Below are 19,664 nucleotides of genomic sequence, written 5' to 3'. Positions count from 1 at the left end.
CCAATGGCACGGCGGCAACGAATATTGGACGTACATGTACGCCAATATGCCTGCCCGTGCCATTCTGTCGACGTACATCGTCGTGCGCTGGTCGGGAAGTGGTTAAAAAAAAAAAAAAAAAAAAGTATTTAAGAATGTAGACACATTTTACACCTTCCGGGGGAGAAGGGGTATCCGCTTCCCACTTCCGGGAGACGTGAATGAGAGCGCAGCAGTGCCTTGCGCAGTAGGGACCCGGTGTGAAGCCGTAATGCTTCATTACTGGGTTCCCTTACCAGCAATGGCGGCAGCACTCAACAGCTGATGGAAACATCAGCTGTGGTGTCATCGTTTGACTCCATGACAGGTCCTATAATTAAAAGGCAACAGATGCAGTATGTGTAGCTGCTGGCTTTTAATTTTTGCAGGGGTGGGTAGACCTCTGTTTTTATTACATTCTATGCATTAAGGTGAAAAACCTTTTTGTGGTGCAGCTGGCCCCCCTTTTACTTGCCTTAACCCGATTTTTATTTTTTTTTTTTTTTTTTTTCCAGCGATGTGAATGAGCCCAGCGGCTGTCTCAGGTCCGCATTGGTTTGATAGGAGTGGGAGCCATTGGCTCCTGCTGTCAATCAAATCCAGTGACACGGGGAGCGGGGCTGAGTCCTGCTGTCTGTTGATGGCTGCAGCAGCAGAACTCGGGAGCTCGCCCGCACGAGTCTCCCCATGGAAAGTGACTGTGGGTAATTTATTTTTATTTTATTTTTTTTCTTCTCAGACACGCAGAATAAAATGGCAGTCGTTGCAATTCTTTGTCACCGTATTTGCGCAGCGGCCTTAAAAACGCTAATTTTTGGTGGGGAAAATATACATTTTTGAATTAAAAAATCTGTAAAGTTAGCCCCCATTTCTATCTCTAATCTCTATCTCGCGCCATGCAACTTGATACCCAATATGTCATGCTTTAAAATTGCGACCACTAGTGGAATGGTGACAAACTGATACTTAATCTCCAGAGCCGGCGTCTAAAAAAGTCTACAGTTTGCTTGTTTTGAGTTACACAGGAGGTCTTTTGCTAGAATTATTGCTCTTGCGCTAATGATCGCGGTGATGTCTCACATGTGTTTTAAACACTGTACATATGCAGGCGTGACTTCGCTTCTGCGCACGTAGGGCCAGAGCTTTTTAAAAAGTTTTACAGTCCCTTTTTAAAAATACAATTTTTGTATCACGTTTATTCCTGTTACAATGAATGTAAACTTTTTTTTTTTTTTTTTTCCCCCCGCACTCTGCATTTACCAATTCATTCATACTCCTGCTTGGAGCACGTTTTGCAAGTTGCCATGTCGTGTTTTTTTTTTTTTTTTTTTTTTTTCACTGAGCTGCGCTGTGATTGATTTATTGGTAAAGGGGATTAATAGACTCACTGAATCATCCTTCAAACAAATCTCTGCAAGGAAAAAATTCTTTCCAATGTCACATTCTTGTCTGAAGCACCATGTAATACAATAGGCTGGCGCAGTTTATCATACAAATGGACTGTATGTATGGCAAATGTAGCCTTTCCATCAAACGTTTGATGAATTAGGCTTGACATATTTATAGAAATACTCTGTAGCATTACTTTGTGTAATGTGTCCTGTTCCTTTTCATCCAGCACTCACACAGTCCCATCAAGAAAGTGCGCAAGTCCCTGGCTTTGGATATTGTAGACAAGGAAATTAAGCCTCCCACATTGTCTCTCTCATCTGCTTCACATATACAGGTAAATTGATGCTGGCTTAGTAATGACCATTGTGTAAGGCTAGTGGGGGGGGGGGGGGGGGAATGGTGATTTGAGCATTTCAATCGAAGACATTGGGCTTGATTTACTAAAGGCAGTTGCTCTAGATCAGAGGGGAACATGCGGGGGGGAGGAACAATTTTTACTTGCGCACGATTGGATGATGGAAATCAGCAGAGCTTCCCCTCAGATCTATGCAACTGCATTTTCAGTGCACAGTGTATTTTGTCTTTGGTAAATTGACCCTCATTGCCTTTTCTTAGTTTCCCTGCTTGGTTTGTTATGATCTTATATGCAAATACTGACCTTGCGCTATAGCAGGTATCACTAAAGGGTGGACCGCGGTCAGGGTTCGGACTGAGTCAGTGTCCCATCCTGGCCTGCTGCTGTCGTGCCATTTTAGGATCCATTTTTTTTCCCCCCCTCATCCACAGCTAGCACTGTCTTTGCAGAGATGACAACGGAAGAGCAGCACAGCGATGGGTGGAAGGCGGGAGCTGGCCCAGTTAACTGATTGGTTGCTAGGACCGCCCTGCATGTTGGCAACCAGTTGGATAACTGGGGCAGCTCCCGCCCGCTGTCCATAGCTTTGCTGCACTTCCAATGTCGGCTACTCTGCCTCCCACCCTGTGCAAGGTAGGACATGGAAGAGGACTCTTGCTGTGTAAAGGATGGAGAATGCAAGGATTGATGTAAAGAGCATGGACAGGAATGGTAAAGGGAGTGTTATAAAGGGGATGGGATTCTACAAAGTGGTGTGGACAGGAATGTGAATCAGGGTTGTAAAAAAGGGTCTGAGCACAGAAATATAAAGGGAACAAGGACAAGACTGAGGGGGGGAGGTGATATAAAGGGGGGGCTGAGGAATGTGATGGGGGGGGGGAAATGTTGTGCAGGGGGACTGAAAACACTGATGTAATAAAAGGATTGTGATGTGAAGGATCTGATTCTAGGTTCACATCATTAATTATTCTGTGTGTAGGTGGCCCATTTATTTCAGTGGGCTACCTTATAAGTGGAAATGCAGAAAAAAGTCCTCCTTTTTTTTTTTTTTTTTTTTTTTTTTTTTATAAATTGCTCTGTACCGAGCTGAATGGTACTGTGGCACCATGCAGTGTGGCACTCCCAAAAATGCCCCACCTTCGCCATTGTGCAGAGGTGCCTTGAGAGTCAAACATGATTCAGACCTCTGCTAGAAGATTTTACTGACTGGACCTTCGTGAATTTTAATACGGTACTCCTGCCCTATAGTATAGTACTTGCTGTCTGCTAGGCATGCATGCGACAGCACACGGAACTGGCAGTTGGTCCTTATGCACCAATCACTGCATTGTGGGAAGGGAAGAAGAGTATTTTCACATGCTGCATAGCCTAGCCAGAACTACTGCAGTTTTGTTTTGGCCCTGCAGTGTGGATGGCCATGAAGCCTACAGGTTCTGTTAACATTGCAATTGGTTACTTGGTTTGCCTTTTATGGGCCCATGTGAATTGGAGCACAATCAATCGTCAAGAATCGTTATTGCGATCTTGGCTAAAGTGTTTCACAATTCTTTGTATGCAAATGATTCTCTCTGTGCTTCTGAAGCCACAGCCATCAAATGAAAGGAAGAGAAAAACTGGGCAGTCTGCCAAGAATCAAAACATTTTGTATCAGTTGAACTTAAGTATAAACATTGTAACAATGGAATAGACTGTGTGTAAGTGAAAAAGTTTAACCACTTAAAGGCTGGGTTCACACTGCTGCGATGCGGGAAGGCTGCAAATCTACTGCATCGCATGCCTCCCGGTGGCAGTTCACACTGCCCTATGCGAACTGCTCGGAGTGTCAGTGAAAAGTTAATGACCCCTCCAAATCAGTTCGCATATCGCAGTGCGATCTGCAAACTCGGACAGGAATCGGATCGCATGGTGTGAACACCCATGCGATCCGATTCTGCTGCGGACCAAAAAAAGGGTCCTGTACGAGTTTGGGGCGGGTGCGATGCTAATTCAGCCATACTATCTGTATGGTTGAAATCGCATCGCACAGAGATTGCATGTGATTTGTACTACGGTGCGAATCACATCTGATCTCGTACACCGCAGCGGTGTGAACCCAGCCAAACACTAAACCCTTTTCTGACATTTGGTTATATTATATTTAAATTTTTTTTGTAGACACCCTAGAGAATAAAATGGCGGTTGTAATATTTTATGTCACACTATATTTGCGCAGTGGTCTTTCAAATGCAATTTTTTTGAAAAAAAATACTTTAATTTAAAAAAACTAACCAGAAAAGTTAGCCCATTTTTTTTTGTATAATGTGAAAGAGATTTTACGTTGCGAGAATCGTGATCTTTTTATTCTAACCATAAAAATCATGCTTCTTATTTTGACCAGAATCCTGCAGCTCTAACGTGAATTAAAGACCTTGGCATGAGACTCTTTCTTTGTCTTAGCTCTGATTTTGTGCCAAAAGTTTAAGTACCCAAGTTCTCTGAGGCTGCCTTTTTTTTTTTTAATCCCCCCCCCACCCCAACATTGTGAATACCCCAATGTTTCCCTTTTTACTCTGAAGCTCTTTATTTTAATTGTACCTGCGGCTCCTGTGCCTTGCCTATTGTACAAGTTCCCGGTGTACATCACCAACCGCCAGCACAGTCACTTTTCCTTTCTTTCTGTGCTATAACTTTTTTTTTTTTTTATTAAACCAAACAGACTCTCTAAAAATTTGCACTCCACTTTATAATTGCATGCATCCCTAATGCAGACCTCCTGTACCTTTGTTCTCTCCCTATAGCACACATTCCTGTTTACTCTCCTGCATTGTAATAGCCTCTATCTGTACCGTGATGCAGGTGTCCATTTGTTGCTAGGTAACAATTATTGGTTGTTTTTGTTTTGTGTTAAGGTCAGTTCAGCTAAGCTGCTGTAGTCTGTGATTTGCAGGCTTGGCCATAAGTATGCTGAACTTCTGTATTAAAGGGCTATGCTTGGCATTAGAAGTAAAGGCAAGGGTTCAGAGCTTAATTAATAAATGGTGTATTTTGTGACTCTTTGGAGGGACACAAACTTACACCGGCAGGAAACTTGGCAAAGTTTTTAATATCCCTCAGGTATAAATAATATGCATCTGTGTCTTGTAAATAGAATAGGTGCCTCTTTTGCACCCCCCCCATAATCTCTCCGATGAGACCTCTATCGCCCATCTTTTCAGTCTCTCCTGTGATGGCTGTGAGTGAAGTACTATAAGGGCATCCCTGGCGCCCCATTGTCTCCCCAGAATGAGGTATATAGTGGACAAGCAATTGCTGAATAAATCTATGGATTTCACACTTTGAGTCACAGACCTAGAACAAGCATACAGTAAACACCGAAACCAGGGAATTGGCACCAACAGTAGGCATGCATTGGCAAGTCTATCTATCTATCTATGATGGGTATATTTTCAATGTACTGGGAAGAGTGAAAGCAAGCCTCAGACTACTTGCTAAAACATTAGACAAGTAAAATATTCTTGCCAAGTTTCCCACCTACAATTGTGAGTTATATATTCCTCCGCTGGTTAGGGCTGCACTAACTGTCATATGTTTTAATCTCAGACGCAGAGCTGCGAGAGCTTCCTGTCCATATCTCTGAATGAGTCTTCATGCAGCAGCAAGGAGGAAAACAGTCTACTGAACCAGGGCTTTGTACAGGTCAAGTCAGGAAAAGGCTCTTTTATGCTTGGGGACACCTCACACACTGACATTGGCGAGCTGGTTAAAACACAGGAGTCTGCTCTTCACAGAGCTGGCAAAGCCATGCCAATAAAGACTGAGCCTGCTGCTAATGTAGCCATAGACTCTTCTTCCTGTATGATGGTGGATATGGACAAAGTAGTGAGGACATCGCTTAATAAAAGCAAAGCTGCAAGCCTTAACGCTGATACAGATGTAACAGTAAAGACTGAAAAGGAGACGATGGCGCAGATGGAGAAACTCAGGATTCCAGAACCGGTAAGTTCTTAAGGGGGACGTATAAAGGGTTATTGTGCATGTGTAAAAAATGTGTTAAACTTTTTGTGTGTCTATATGTACGTGTGTATGTGATTGAGAATATATATATAATTACACTAAGGACATGGATTACTGGAACCATGTCCTGTAGTCTGATGTGACCAAGATAAACGTATTTGGTTCAGATGGTGTGAAGCATGTGTGGGGGCAACCAGGTGATGAGTACAAAGACAAGTGTGTCTTGCCTACAGTCAAGCATGGTGGTGGGAGTGTCATGGTCTGGGGCTGCAGGAGTGCTGCTGGCACTGGGGGGCTCCAGTTCACTGATGGAACCATAAAGGCCAACACTTACTGTGACAGTCCCTTCAGAGACTGGGCCGCAGGGCAGTATTCCAACATAACGACCCCAAACACACCTCCAAGACGACCACTGCCTTGCTAAAGAAGCTGAGGGTAAAGGTGATGGACTGTCCAAGCATGTCTCCAGACCTAAACCCCATTGAACATCTGTGGGACATCCTCAAACAGAAGGTGGAGGAGCGCAAGGTCTCCAACATCCACCAGCTCCAATATGGAGTAGTGGAAGAGGACTCGGTGGCAACTTGTGAAGCTCTGGTGATCTCCATGCTCAAGAGGCTTAAGGCCCCTTTTGACACACGCTTGACACCATCTGAACCAAATAAGTTTATCTTGGTCTCATCAGACTACAGGGCATAGTTCGAATGTACACTCACTACTTTACATTTACAATCGTGCAACTCTAATGTATACCAAAAGTTTTACTCAAGTGGATGGAAAAACTGATGTAAACTGATCTGTGTTTTCTTTGAAAAAAAATGGGACTGAACTGACGAAACTGTGCGAAGGGCCTAATGCTGGCCATACACTATGAAAAATCCGCAAAAAAAGGGTAATTCTTTTTTTGGCACGTTAATGGGCACAAATCAGTTGGGACGTTTTTGAGCTGAAAAAATTGAGGCCCAGTCTGTAAATTTTCTGGCGAACGATAAATTGAAAGGTTAATGTTTCCTGTCCAACTGTTTGCACTAGGTATATGTGAAAAAAATGAACAAAAAATGCATTAATTTGCTCTCACGGCTGAATGTTTTTTTTTTTTTTTTTTGTTGAAAATTTGGGTTTGAACTATTTTTCATATAATGTTTGCCCAGCATAAAACAGTGCTGGAAAATAATGGTGGACACACACAAAATATTGACACTTTCACTTAGGGGTGTTCTTACTTTTGTTGCCAGCAGTTTAGACATTAACTTCCCTAGCGGTGATGCCGAGTCTGGCTCGGGTTGGGATTTTAGTTCCACAAGTGGTAACCCCGAGCCAGACTCGGGATCGCATCGCTGGATACAGGGAGGACACGGGGAGAAGTTACCTACCTTGTCCCCTGGATCCAGCGATGTCCTCCGTGCTGTCTGATTGAGCTGTCCTGCACTCGATTCACAGTGCCCAATGCCGCCAAGCTCCGTTCCCTTCGGCGTTACGGCGCACGGGAGCGGAGATCGGTGCCAAATTCAAAAAAGTAAAAACACACAACGCACAGTACTGTAATCTTACAGATTACAGTACTGTATAAAAAAAATACACACCCCCTTTGTCCCTAGTGGTCTGTGCAATGCCCTGCATGCACTTTTATATTATAAATACTGTTTTTTATGGCTGGAATTTGGAGATTGTCCATAGCAACCAGAAAGTGTCCCTTTTTCAGTGTTTTAGGATTTGATTACATTCTTGAATAATTTTTATTTATTATATTATAAACTTTATCATACCCGGGATGTCTGCTAGACTCTGGTTTTAACAGATTTAAGAGAGTTATTCCTAAGAATTGCAGGACTGCAATATAAAACGCCAAATTTCCATGCAAAATAATTGTACCGCTTTCAGCACCTAAAACCAGAAGGAATCATACCGCCAGGGAGGTTAAAAAGGAATTGCAGTCTGCTCACATAATTTGCAATACAAACATCTTTGCCATTCTGAAGCTTCCCTCCATGACCTCATCTAATTGGGACACATGTTCTTATTACAACTCTCTATTCTAACATCAGAATTATGTTTCTACTTTGAAATGATTTCACTTCATTTCCTGCTGCAACTCTAATGCCCTGTACACACAGTCGGACTTACCGACGGAAAATGTGCGATCGGATCGTGTGTGGGCTCCATCGAACTTTTTCTGTCGGAAAATTCCGATCGTGTAGACAATTTAGATGGACGAAGTGCCACGCATGCTCAGAATAAATTACGAGACGAAAGCTATTAGCTACTGGCCCGTTTTTATAGTCCCGTCATACGTGTTGTACATCACCTCGTTCGGAACGATTGGATTTTCGGACAACATTGTGCGACTGTATGGGCCAAAATCCATCAGAAAAAAATCAGACTGATTTTGTCGTCGGAAAGTCTGACCGTGTGTACGGGGCATTAGATGGCGAAATTGACTTTAATAGGGGTTTAACTCTTCCAAACACTCTAACAAAAGCTAAAAAAAAAAGGGGTGGTAGTGTTCTTTGGAAAAAAAAATTGGACTATGACATTATATATTCTGTATTCTTATATAGAGCCAATAAATGGAGCTCCTGATAACTTTTCACTTGCCGAAAAGTTTTTAATTTTTTTACCGAATTGCATTACTCCATCTTAATTGGTCAGACAGCCCTTGGACAGCTGAAAAGTAGATATTTACTGCTGTGCTGTCTTTTGTGCTTTGGGGAATCCTTTGTCATGTATATAATGTCTGAGACGATGTATATATGGAGTAAAGCTTCACAGTACAGGGGCAAAGCTAGGAAGCCTGGTACTGTAGTATCTTAAAGCCAATGTGTGATGGAGGTGACAAAATTCTACTGATTCATAAGATGAGTATATTCTAATGGAAGGCAGACTTGGACACCCCTGAATTCTGCTCAACTCTATTCCTGTGGATAGGCTTGGTGGTTGTTGGTATTGTGAGCCTTTCATAACACACCTACGTTGTGAACAAATCACAATAACTACCTCTGCTTCCAAATGGTAGTTTCAAGGCAAGCTTGATCCAGTCTAACCTGTTTGTAATGCTAAAGTAAAGTGCAAGTATCTGTGTTGGCCTGCAGGGTGATGCCTGTACAGATGGTCTAGTCCAGTGAAGGCGAACCTTGGCACCCCAGATGTTTTGGAACTACATTTCCCATGATGCTCAACTACACTGCAGAGTGCAGGAGTATCATGGGAAATGTAGTTCCAAAACATCTGGGGTGCCAAGGTTCGCCATCACTGGTCTAGACTAAATATGGGGCCTTGCCCTATGTCCAGGTTCAGACAAAGCCTCAACTCTGTCGTTCAGATGTCACATTGAAAAACCTTAGTGGGTAGTAAAGGCTCTGGAATATTAATGACCCTATGAGGCTTGGCATTGGCCAGGAGCCAGGCTTATTTTTGTCTTTGGCAGAAGTCAAGGCTCCTTGTATCGTGTGGACACAATGTTTATTGGGGCTCTGCAGGCAGATACAGAACTGTTTTTAAAGCCTGCCATGGCTTCCTGCCAACACCATAAAGCTAACCTGCTTTAGCACAGTTACCTTAGAAGTTTTTTCTTTTTTTTTTTTTTTTCTTTTTAGTTGTTGCTGCTGCATCATTCAGTAGGGAAGGGATGTGCTAATATCAGTTTAAAACCAAGTTTGAGTACCGATGCCGTTTCCCAAGCACTTGCTGATACCAATTACCGATGCCTATTTTTAGTGTCATGTGACACGGCTAATATATTTTAAAGCGGGGTTCCAGCCTAAAGTGGAACTTCCACTCATCGGAACCCTCCCCCCTCTGGTGTCACATTCGGCACCTTTCAGGTGGAGGGGGGGGTGCAGATACCTGCCTAAGACAGGTATTTGCACCCACTTCCGGGCATAGACTCCCACGGGAGTCTATGTTGTTTCCTGTCCTGGCGCGTTGTCTGCTGGGACACAAACAGGTCCCAGAGACGGTGCGGACCATTCCCATTGTGCTGCGCGACTCGCGCATGCACAGTAGGCAACCGGGAAGTGAAGCCGCAACGCTTCACTTCCTGATTCCCTCACTGAGAATGGTCGGCAGCAGCTGGGAGCCGATCGATCGGCCTTGGCTGCCGACATCGCTGGACCCCGGGACAGGTGAGTGTCCATTTATTAAAAGTCAGCAGCTGTACTATTTATAGCTGCTGGCTTTTTAATATATATATATTTTTTTCCCAGTGGAATCCCTCTTTAATACCAAATTTGATGTGGTTCAAGTTTATTTTATTATTACATATTGCTTTTGAACCTCGTCCGATGTGCATATAAACCTAACCGTTTTTCTTTTAACCACTTGCCGACCGCCTACCGCAGATGTACTGCGGCAGGTTGGCTCTATTGCGCAAAACAACGTACCTGTACGTCATTTCCTGCAATAGCCACTGGGAGGTGGGGCTTGCTCGTGCCACCGGAGGCGCAATCACATGTTGATTAGACACAGGGAATACCAAGTAGCGGGTCCAGCGTACCCCAATGTCAGCCGGCCACCCATGGTCGTTCCTGGGAGAGGCAAAATGGCGATCTGCCTATGTAAACAAGGCAGATTGCCATTTTGACAGGGGAGAAGATGAAGATCTTTGGTGTTCCTCATCTGTCTTCACCCAGTCAGAGCACCCCCCACACAGTTGGCACCTCCTAGGGACACATTTAACACTTTGCCCCTGATTTTAACCCCCTCCCTGCCAGTGTCAGTACAGTACCCATGCATATTTTTAGCATCGATCACTGTATTGGTATCACTGGTCCCCCAAAAAAGCGCCAGGTGTCGGATTTGCCCGCTGCAATGTCACAGGCTTGCCAAAAATTGCCGATCTCCGCTAATGCTAGTAAAAACTAATGAGAATGCCCAAAATCGGGTGAAGATGAGCTAGATTGCGTCTTTCCAGCACTAAGCTCTTGATTGTGGTGCTTTCCAGTCCTTTTTAAATGTTGGCTATAGGGCATTCTCCAGACACTGGTCTCTGGGGACTCCCCTGTGCTATGTCTAAGCATTTAAAACTATTCGTTCAACTGTTAAGCAGCACCATTTCCCCTGTCTCTGGGTTCATGGAAAGCTTTAATGCAATGGAGAATTTTGTGCTTTTGACACTAACCGCAGTATTGTGCGGCACTCTACGCATGCTGTTCCTGCTCTTTCCAGCACGAGACAGAATCCTTCTGCCATTTCTCTAATTGCAAGCGACATGCTGTTCTTGGTCCTTGCTGCTGCCTACAGTGAGCCAGTTACCTCTGGCCATTAACCTTTCCTGCTCCCGGCAGCTGATTTTGTGAGTACCCGAGGTTAAATTTGATTCTGCTAGTGCAACACGTTGGATTCCAAGAGCAAGGAGTGTGTTTTTTCTGTATTGTCCCCTCCAACTCGCAATCCACCAACAGTTTTAGGGCAGCCGGCAGTCTCTCCTCAAGAGACCTGACTGATAGCCTAGACCAGTGATGGCTAACCTTGGCACCCCAGATGTTTTGGAACTACATTTCCCATGATGCTCTGGCACTCTGTAGTGTAGTGGAGCATCATGGGAAATGTAGTTCCAAAACATCTGGGGTGCCAAGGTTCGCCATCACTGGCCTAGACTGTTGTTCCCCACTTGAGACCACACTCCTTGGCATCCTCTTTGGCTCCATCAGATGTTGTCCCCTCAGCCCTACCCAGGAAAACGTTCTCCTCAGCTACCCCCTGTATATGTATGAGGAAGAAATTACAGCTACAGTTGTGCTCATAAGTTTAATTTGTGATTTCTTGGCCATTTTTCAGAGAATATGAATGAAAAAAAACATTTTTCACTCATGGTTAGTGTTGGCTGAAGCCATTTATTATCAATTAACAGTTTACTCTTTTTAAATAATAATCACATCAGTAACTACCCAAATGACCCTGAACAAAAGTTTACCTACCCCAGTTCTTTAACATCAATGACAGCTGGAAGTCTTTTGTGGTATTTGTGGATGAGGCTCTTTAACTTCTCAGATGGTAAAGCTGCCCATTCCTCTTGTCAAAAAGCCTCCAGTTCCTTTAAATTCTTGGGCTGTCTTACATGAACGGCACGTTTGAGATCTCCCCAGAGTGGCTCAATGATATTGAGGTCAGGAGACTGAGATGTCCACTCCAGAACCTTCACTTTATTCTGCTGTAGCCAATGACAGGTCAACTTGGCCTTGTGTTTTGGATCACTGTAATGTTGGAATGTCCAAGTACGTCCCATGTGCAGCTTCCTGGCTGATGAATGCAAATGTTCCTCCAGTATTTTTTGATAACATACTGCATTCATCTTGCCATCAAATTTCCTGTGCCTATTGTAGCTCACACATCCCCAAAACATCAGCGATCCACCTTCGTGTTTACAGTAGGAATGGTGTACCTTTCACCATAAGCCTTGTTGACTCCTCTCCAAATGAAGTGTTTATGGTTGTGGCCAAAATTTTGGTCTCGTCACTCCAAATTACTTTGTGCCAGAAGGTTTGAGTCTCGTCTCTGTGCCGTTTGGCATATTGTAAGCGGGATACTTTGTGGCGTAGTAATGGCTTTCTTTTGGCGACTTGACCATGCAGCCCATCTTTGTTCAAGTGCCTCCTTATTGTGCATCTTGAAACAGCCACACCACATGTTTTCAGAGAGTCCTGTATTGTATTTCACCTGAAGTTGTTTGTGGGTTTTTCTTTGCATCCCAAACAATTTTCCTGGCAGTTGTGGTAGAAATTTTAGTTGGTCTACCTGTCCATGGTTTGGTTTCAACAGAATCCCTAATTTTGCACTTCTTGATTAGTTTGAACACTGCTGATTGGCATTCTCAATGCCTTGGATATCTTTTTTTTTTTTATTTATTTTTTTTTTTTTTTATATCCCTTTCCTGTTTTATGCAGTTCAACTACCTTTTCCCATAGATCCTTTTGACAATTCTTTTGCGTTCCCCATGACTCAGAATCCAGAAACGTCAGTGCAGCACTGGATGAAAGATCAACGGGTCTGTCAGGAGTCCAGAAACTCATTGACCTTTTTACACACACACAAACACACAAACCGCAGGTGAGGATGGTTACCTTTTAAGCACTTGCACACCCTTCCTGCCCAGACCAATTTTCAGCTTATAGCACTCTCGCACTTTGCCAATTACTTAGTCATGCAACACTTTACCCAAACAAAATTTCTATCATTTTCTTTCTTTCTTACTTTCTTTCTTTCTTTCTTTCTTTCTTTCTTTCTTTCTTTCTTTCTTTCTTTCTTTCTTCTTTTTTTTTTTTTTTTTTTTTTTTTTTTTTTTTTTTGTGGTATTCAATCACCACTGGGTTTTGGATTTTTTGTGACAGAAGTGAGAAAATTGCAAAAATTTTGAAGAGAACTTTTTTATAGAAACGTAAAAAAAAAAAAAAAAAAAAAAATATCTGGGCCAAAAGTTATACAACTACATATCTTTGGTAAAAAAATAACCCAAATAAGTGTATGTTATTTGGTCTGTTAGTGGGCATTCACTCACCTGCTGTTGCCACATCATCAGCCGTCCCATTAAAGTGAATGGGACTGTCGGTGAGTCAACAGCGGGTCAGAGGAGGAGCCACTGCAGGGCAGAGATGAGAGTTGCTCTTTAACTGCTTAAAGTGTTGGCTGGAGTTCAGCTTTAATTTGTTAAGCTGGCCATAGATGGATCCAAATTCAACCGGTTCAGCATGGACTGGCCTAATATGGCAGTTCCCATTCAAGATTAGTTGACCTTTTCGAGTTGAGTCCCCCCCAACCCACCCACTTATCTGGTTGATCATAGAAAAACAAATCATCTATGGCCAACTTTAGTCATGTACTCTAACTATCCTCTCTAGACAATGCAGAGAAAAAAAAAAATCTTAAAACTAGGGCTGCACCGATACTTGTGCAAATGCTCCTATACCTGATACTTTCAGGCTTGGTTCTTAAATCTGTCAGCGGCATTCCCCCACTGACAGCTGAAATGTATAAAAAAATTAAGCCAGCAGATATTGATTTATAAGGAGCGAGGCTACCGTGTCCTTCACAGCCAATGACTCGTTCAGCTGTCAGTGGGGTTCTCCTGTTGACAGCTGAAGTGTAAATGAAGTCCCAGCAACTGGAGGAGTTGGGGGGGGGGGGGGGGGGGAGGAGGAGCTGCCAAGCTATTTTTTATCAACCACATTTCCCTGTCCCTGAAACAGATGGATAAAAAGAAATATTGTGTTGCACTCAGTTGGACTGCTTTTGGCTTTTCCTGTTGACTATTTGCTTCCAGGGGTACTGAGATGCCTGTAAGGACCACTTGAGTGCTGCTGTTAAATTCTGCAATGAATTGCTCCACGGTGCCTGCAGCTACAGAGGTCCCTCAGGCTTGGGGTCAGAGCTTATTTGCAAGAAAATGTGAACACTTTAATGCCCATAGCCTGGTCGCAGGTTTACGTTTAAAAATATTCAGCTGTCAAGTTCTTGCATCTGGTAAAAAACAAAAAAACAAGAAAACTCTGCATTTCAAATGAGCGTACATGCTTGGAATAAGAGTATTTGTATAGGAGCTGAAGACAGAACATGTATAGCGATGTTCAGATCTACCTGACATGCAGTCGGTAATTGCTTTTGTTTCAAAAGGGGTAAGATGGAGTCTGACACACAATGGCATTTGTATATTTCAGCGTGTCTTTTCCTTAAACTTTCTTATTATCCTGCAAAGATAATATTGCTGCATTCTCCCACTCAGTGCAATGCTGAAGAATCTAACCCATTTAACAATAGGTTTTCTTCTGTTTGGAAGCCTTTTTTAAAGTCGATGCATCTAAAAGTTTAAGTGGAAGAAAGGCTACAAAAAGGTTAAATTGTTCACGCTGATTTCGGTACGGATTATAAAGCTGGAGAAGAATTGACTGCAGGTGTTCTCACAGCAAACAACATCCATCTCACTATTACTATGCCACCCATGGCTCCCACACAGATTCATAATTAGAGGAATTTAAATAATTATGCCCTCTCATTTTCAACATGTACAACCAAGTTAAAGGCACCACATTATATTTTACGGCAAATCGTGATTCAGCACGCTGTTTACTCATTCTATAATGTATTTCTGAAAAATGGGGCTCTTTACTCAGCGTACTTTAACAGCTCATTATTATAGTCCTAGCAGTAGAGGGTGCCGTGATTACTGTCATTATGGCGAGAGGATTGGGTGTGTTCTTCTGGTACAATAATTTTTATTGTAAAGTGTAAAAAACAAACACTAAAACAACTGTTCACCCACGTGGGGGTACAAGGTATCATATATAACATCAAGGCACGGGCAAGAAAACCGTTGAGCAGTTAAACTTTTGGGGAATGATTGTCCACTGGGCGACCTAGGGGTACAAGCCACAGGTCCACATGTGACGCCTGGGCCCGCGAGCCGACAAGCTCTCTCTCTCTCTCTCTCTCTCGGTCTCTCTCTCTCTCTCTCTCTCTGTCTCTCTCTCTCGGTCTCTCTTTTAACACCCTGACCAGAGCAATATGTTACCATAGTAACGTTGTACTGCTCTGGGGAAGTGATGAGTTTTTTACACATTGTTTGCTTATAGCAGCGCATCATCGCATTTCTAGAACCATGCATTTTACTGAATGAAACTGAAACTGATTTTCAGTCTGTTTTGTTGTGATGAGCTGTGTTTGGTCAAAGCTATTTACATGGTACAGATTGGTTGTGATTGGCCCAGTCTGTACCATGTGATCAAATTGACCGGTCACTGCTAGCAACCCTTTAAAAGAAGCCATCCATTGTATACAATTGTTTGATCTGCTGCGATTAACGTAAACGAAAAAAAAAAAAAATTTGAAAAAAAAATCAGTTTTGCGACTCTTTCAATGCGCTGCCCATTCATTTCAATGGGCAGGGGCGTTTTGAGAGCGCTATTTACAGCGCTCCCAATCTGCCCCGAAGATGCTGCTTGAAGGACTTTTTCTAACATCCCACAGGTGCTTTTTAGAGGCTATTTCTAGCGCTAAAACACCTGAAAACTGCCTCAGTGTGAAAGCAGCCTTATATATGAAATGCAGGTTTTTTTTTTTTTTGTTTTACCTTAATGCACTCTGACTGCTATAATCTGGCTGCTAGTCTTGATTTTCATGCCATGAGATGGAGAAGCAAGGACAGTGTCTAGATTCCTTTAAAAGTAAAACTCCTGTTTTGGTCCCCTTTCACACTGGGGTGGTTTTCAGGCGCTTTAGCGCTGGAAATAGCCTCTGCTCAGCGCATGAAAACCTCCTCTCATTCATTGCAAATGTGACTTTTCAGACATGGGTGGTGCGCTTGCGGGACATTCCTGCAAGCAGCATCTTTGGGACAGGTTGGGGGTGCGGTCTTTATCGCTCCCAAAACGCCCTGCCCATTGGCATGAATTTGCAGCGCTTTCAAAGTGCCTGAAAAGCACTTTGAAAGCACCACAAAAGGGGTGTTTTTAACTTTTTTTTTTTTTTTTTCTGGGTTAAGTGTACCGCTACCGGCTGTAAATCGGTGCAAAAGCGTTGCTTAAACATCCGTTTAGCGCTAACGGCCGGTGGTTTAAAACTATCAACTTGGCGCTCCTAAAACGCCCTGCCTATTGAAATGAATGGGCAGCGCTTCCAAAGCACCTGAAAAGCGTTTTGAAATTGCTAAACACAGGTGTTATTCAGCCGCTAGTGGGTGTAAAAAGCGCAGCACTAGCGACCGTAAAGCGTTGCTGAAACGAGTAAGGCTAACGCTCGGCGGATAACAAATTTACACTGTTATACAAGTTGTACACTCACTACTTTATATTGTAGCCAAGTGTCATTTCTTCAGTGTTGTCACGTGAAAAGATATAATAAAATATTTACAAAAGTGTGTGTGTGTGTGTGTGTGTGTGTGTGTGTGTGTGTGTGTGTGTGTGTGTGTGTGTGTGTGTGTGTGTGTGTGTGTGTGGAGAGAGATGGAGCTAAATCTCTATCATCTCTCTCTGTCTATATAATCTCGATATACATACATAATATTCGCATGGTCAGTCAAGTTTTGCAGTCTTTAAAATTTGCCAAAGCTATGTTTGAGGTCATACATAAGGAATCCTTTTTAATAATATCCAGTAAAGGAGCTTTCACACCCAAGCGTCGGCTGTAGAGCACCGATTTTTTTTTTAGCGGCGCTTTACTGTCATCTTTACAGAGATTTTCGGCTGTTAGCAGCCGAAAAAGGGTTATAACGACCCGCAACTTCACAGCTCCAAAGATGCTGCTGGAAGGACGTCCTTTTTACAGGTGCTAGTTTTAACCCAAAAAGGGTCTTGGGGATATTTAACCAGTTCCCAACCAGCGCACGCCGATGTACGTCGGCAGAATGGCACGGGCAGGCATATTGGTGTACAGGTACGTCCAGTCTTTAATGCCGCCCAGCGGTGCGCTCTCGTGCTGGTCGGGACCCCCGTGAGTCCGGTCGCGGGTCCCGCGGACTTGATCGCCGCGGGCATACCCGTGATCGTCTCACAGGGCGTTGTAAACAGCATCTCCCTGTTCTGCCTAGCAATAAATGACGCTGATCTCTGCTCCATGTGGTTGGAGCAGAGATTAGTGTTCACTAAATGAAAGCCCAGCCCCCAACAGTTAGTAACACACCCCTAGGAATACCCCATACACTGCCACCCACTGGTTAATCCCTTCACTGCCCGTGTCATTTACACAGGAATCACTGCATTTGTATAGCAGTGATTGCTGTATAAATGACAATGGTCCCAAAAATGTCCGAAGTGTCCGCCATAATGTCGCAGTCACAATAAAAATCGCTGATCGCCGTCATCACTAGTAAAAAAAATATATATATTAATAAAAATGCCATAAAACTATCCCCTATTTTGTAAACGCTATAACTTTTGCGCAAACCAATCACTAATCGCGATTAGTTTTTTATTTTATTATTTATTTTTTTATTTTTTTACCAAAAATATGTTGAATATGTATCGGCCTAAACTGAGGGGAAATTATATATATATATATATAATATATATATATATATATATATAGGGGAATATTTATTATAACAAGTAAAAAATAATGCTTTTTTTTTTTTTCAATATTGTGTCTCTATTTTTGTTTATAGCTCAAAAAATAAAAACCGCAGGGATGATTTGGATACCACCAAAAGAAAGCTCTATTTGTGGGAAAAAAAGGACGTCAATTTTGTTTGGGAGCCACGTCGCACGACCGCGCAATTGTCAGTTAAAGCGACACAGGGCTGAATCGCAAAAAGTGGTTTGGTCTTTGGCCAGCAAAATGGTCCGGGGCTGAAGTGGTTAAGTACATGGTGTTGGGTAGCTGTAATGAATTGTACATTGTATAATTGGCTTTGGGCAGGACTTTAACTTTGCGACGTCTTGGATGGCTCTGAGGTTTGGTTTAGGATCTGCATTGTGAATTTTGCCTCTGCCGTCTCCCAAGTGACCTGTTCTCTCTCTTTCTTCCAGATGAGTGCTGCTTGGAAGATCGTTGCTTTCGGTGGCTCCAAGGACCAGCTGCTCATGCAGGAAAAAGCACGAGAAATCCTGAACCTTTACAAGCCCAGCGCTGCTTCTCGGACCCTCATCCTGTCTTGATAATTTCATTGAACAGTATATGTGTTAGAGGTAATGTCCGTCCTTACTCTAGATAGGCTGAGAAATTCCACAGGATTGTTGTCATGCAGTTGCTACAGTTGACTCCACTGCACTTGTACATTCGCAAGATGACATTGCGTAAAAGTTGAAAAGTATCTTGGATTACGGCCAGGTTGCATACCTTTTTTGGTATTTGTTTTGTGACCGTTTTGGACTTTTTTCCGATTTTTGTTTACTGGTTTTAGCTCCTTGGAACAAAGTGTAAAAATGACCTACACATATCAAGCACCTCTGGTTTTAGTTTTTATAAACATTTTAACTTGACCTCAAGTTGTAAGATAATTGCACATCCTTTCTGTTTGTGTGAGAGGCAATACCTTCCTGACATTTGCTTATCTTGTATTGCATTTAGATGCACATAATTCTATTTTTATTATTCCTTCAAGCAAAACTCCTCTCAAAACAAGCTAGCAGCGCGCTTTCTACCCCAACACGACTTTTCAGATGAGGCTGTGAATCAAGGTTTCCGACTGCACAGTATTACAAGGAAGAATAATCTAATTTAATAAGTGAGAATTCTTAAGGCGACATCTGAATATCATTGACTTTATTAAGTGAATATGTAGAGAGGAACCGGTTTATTATTGGCTTTAATAAGTGAAATACAGACATGGAACTTTTTGACCGTCGGATTTCTAGATGGTTCCTCTAGAACAATGTTTTGCCTTGCTACTTTGTTGACTTCGAACCAAGAATTGATAAATTAAGTAATTATTGGTAACCTGTGTGGTGTAGTTTGTTCCCTGACTTTTTTTATTTCCTTTTTTTGTTTTTCTTTTTATAAATCAGGGTGTTTAAAACGACTACCTGATTTGTTTGTTGAAACTGAAAAACTTCACAAGGCAACAAGAACGTCTATAAAATGTTAGTGGTTCAGTTATAAAGTTCTGACTTGCAACTGTTGATTACAGCCCAAGGATTTGATTTATCAGATTTCTATCTGCCAACTCAATTCCCATCAGGGTTATAATTGCTTGATAACCTGGGATGAATCTGCTTCTGTTGCCCCTGCAAATGCTGGTTGCCTGGCTGTTTGGCATTTGGTTTTTTGATACTTTAATTCCTTGAACTGGGGTTACTATTATTATTATTATAGAGGATTTATATAGCGCCAACAGTTTGCACATCGCTTTACAACATGAGGGCAGACAGTACACTTACAATACAAATCTATACAGGAGGGACTAGAGGGCCCTGCTCATTAGAGCTTACAATCTAGACCTTTCCTTTGTCTTTTTTACTTGGTCCATGCTTGTTTGAAGAAAATC

At 42.7% G+C, this 19,664-nt stretch overlaps 1 protein-coding gene across 3 annotated transcripts in view; it reads left to right on the top strand.

The window, feature by feature from the left end:
- Positions 1–19,117, top strand: part of MYBL2 (MYB proto-oncogene like 2) — an 82,507-nt gene extending 63,390 nt beyond the window's left edge. For all 3 annotated transcript variants that reach the window (XM_077459094.1, XM_077459095.1, XM_077459093.1), the window contains 3 exons: positions 1,637–1,744; positions 5,345–5,740; positions 18,208–19,117. In XM_077459094.1, the coding sequence (XP_077315220.1) occupies positions 1,637–1,744; positions 5,345–5,740; positions 18,208–18,336 (633 nt within the window). In that variant the 3' untranslated portion in view covers positions 18,337–19,117. The remainder of the gene's footprint in view (positions 1–1,636; positions 1,745–5,344; positions 5,741–18,207) is intronic.
- The last annotated feature ends 547 nt before the right edge of the window (positions 19,118–19,664 follow it).

Source organism: Lithobates pipiens, unplaced genomic scaffold (genome assembly GCF_037356315.1).
Source record: "Lithobates pipiens isolate NorthernLeopardFrog02 unplaced genomic scaffold, aLitPip1_a1.2 Scaffold_28, whole genome shotgun sequence".
In the NCBI taxonomy this organism is placed as follows: domain Eukaryota; kingdom Metazoa; phylum Chordata; class Amphibia; order Anura; family Ranidae; genus Lithobates; species Lithobates pipiens.
This window is presented reverse-complemented; position numbering and strand designations above follow the sequence as displayed.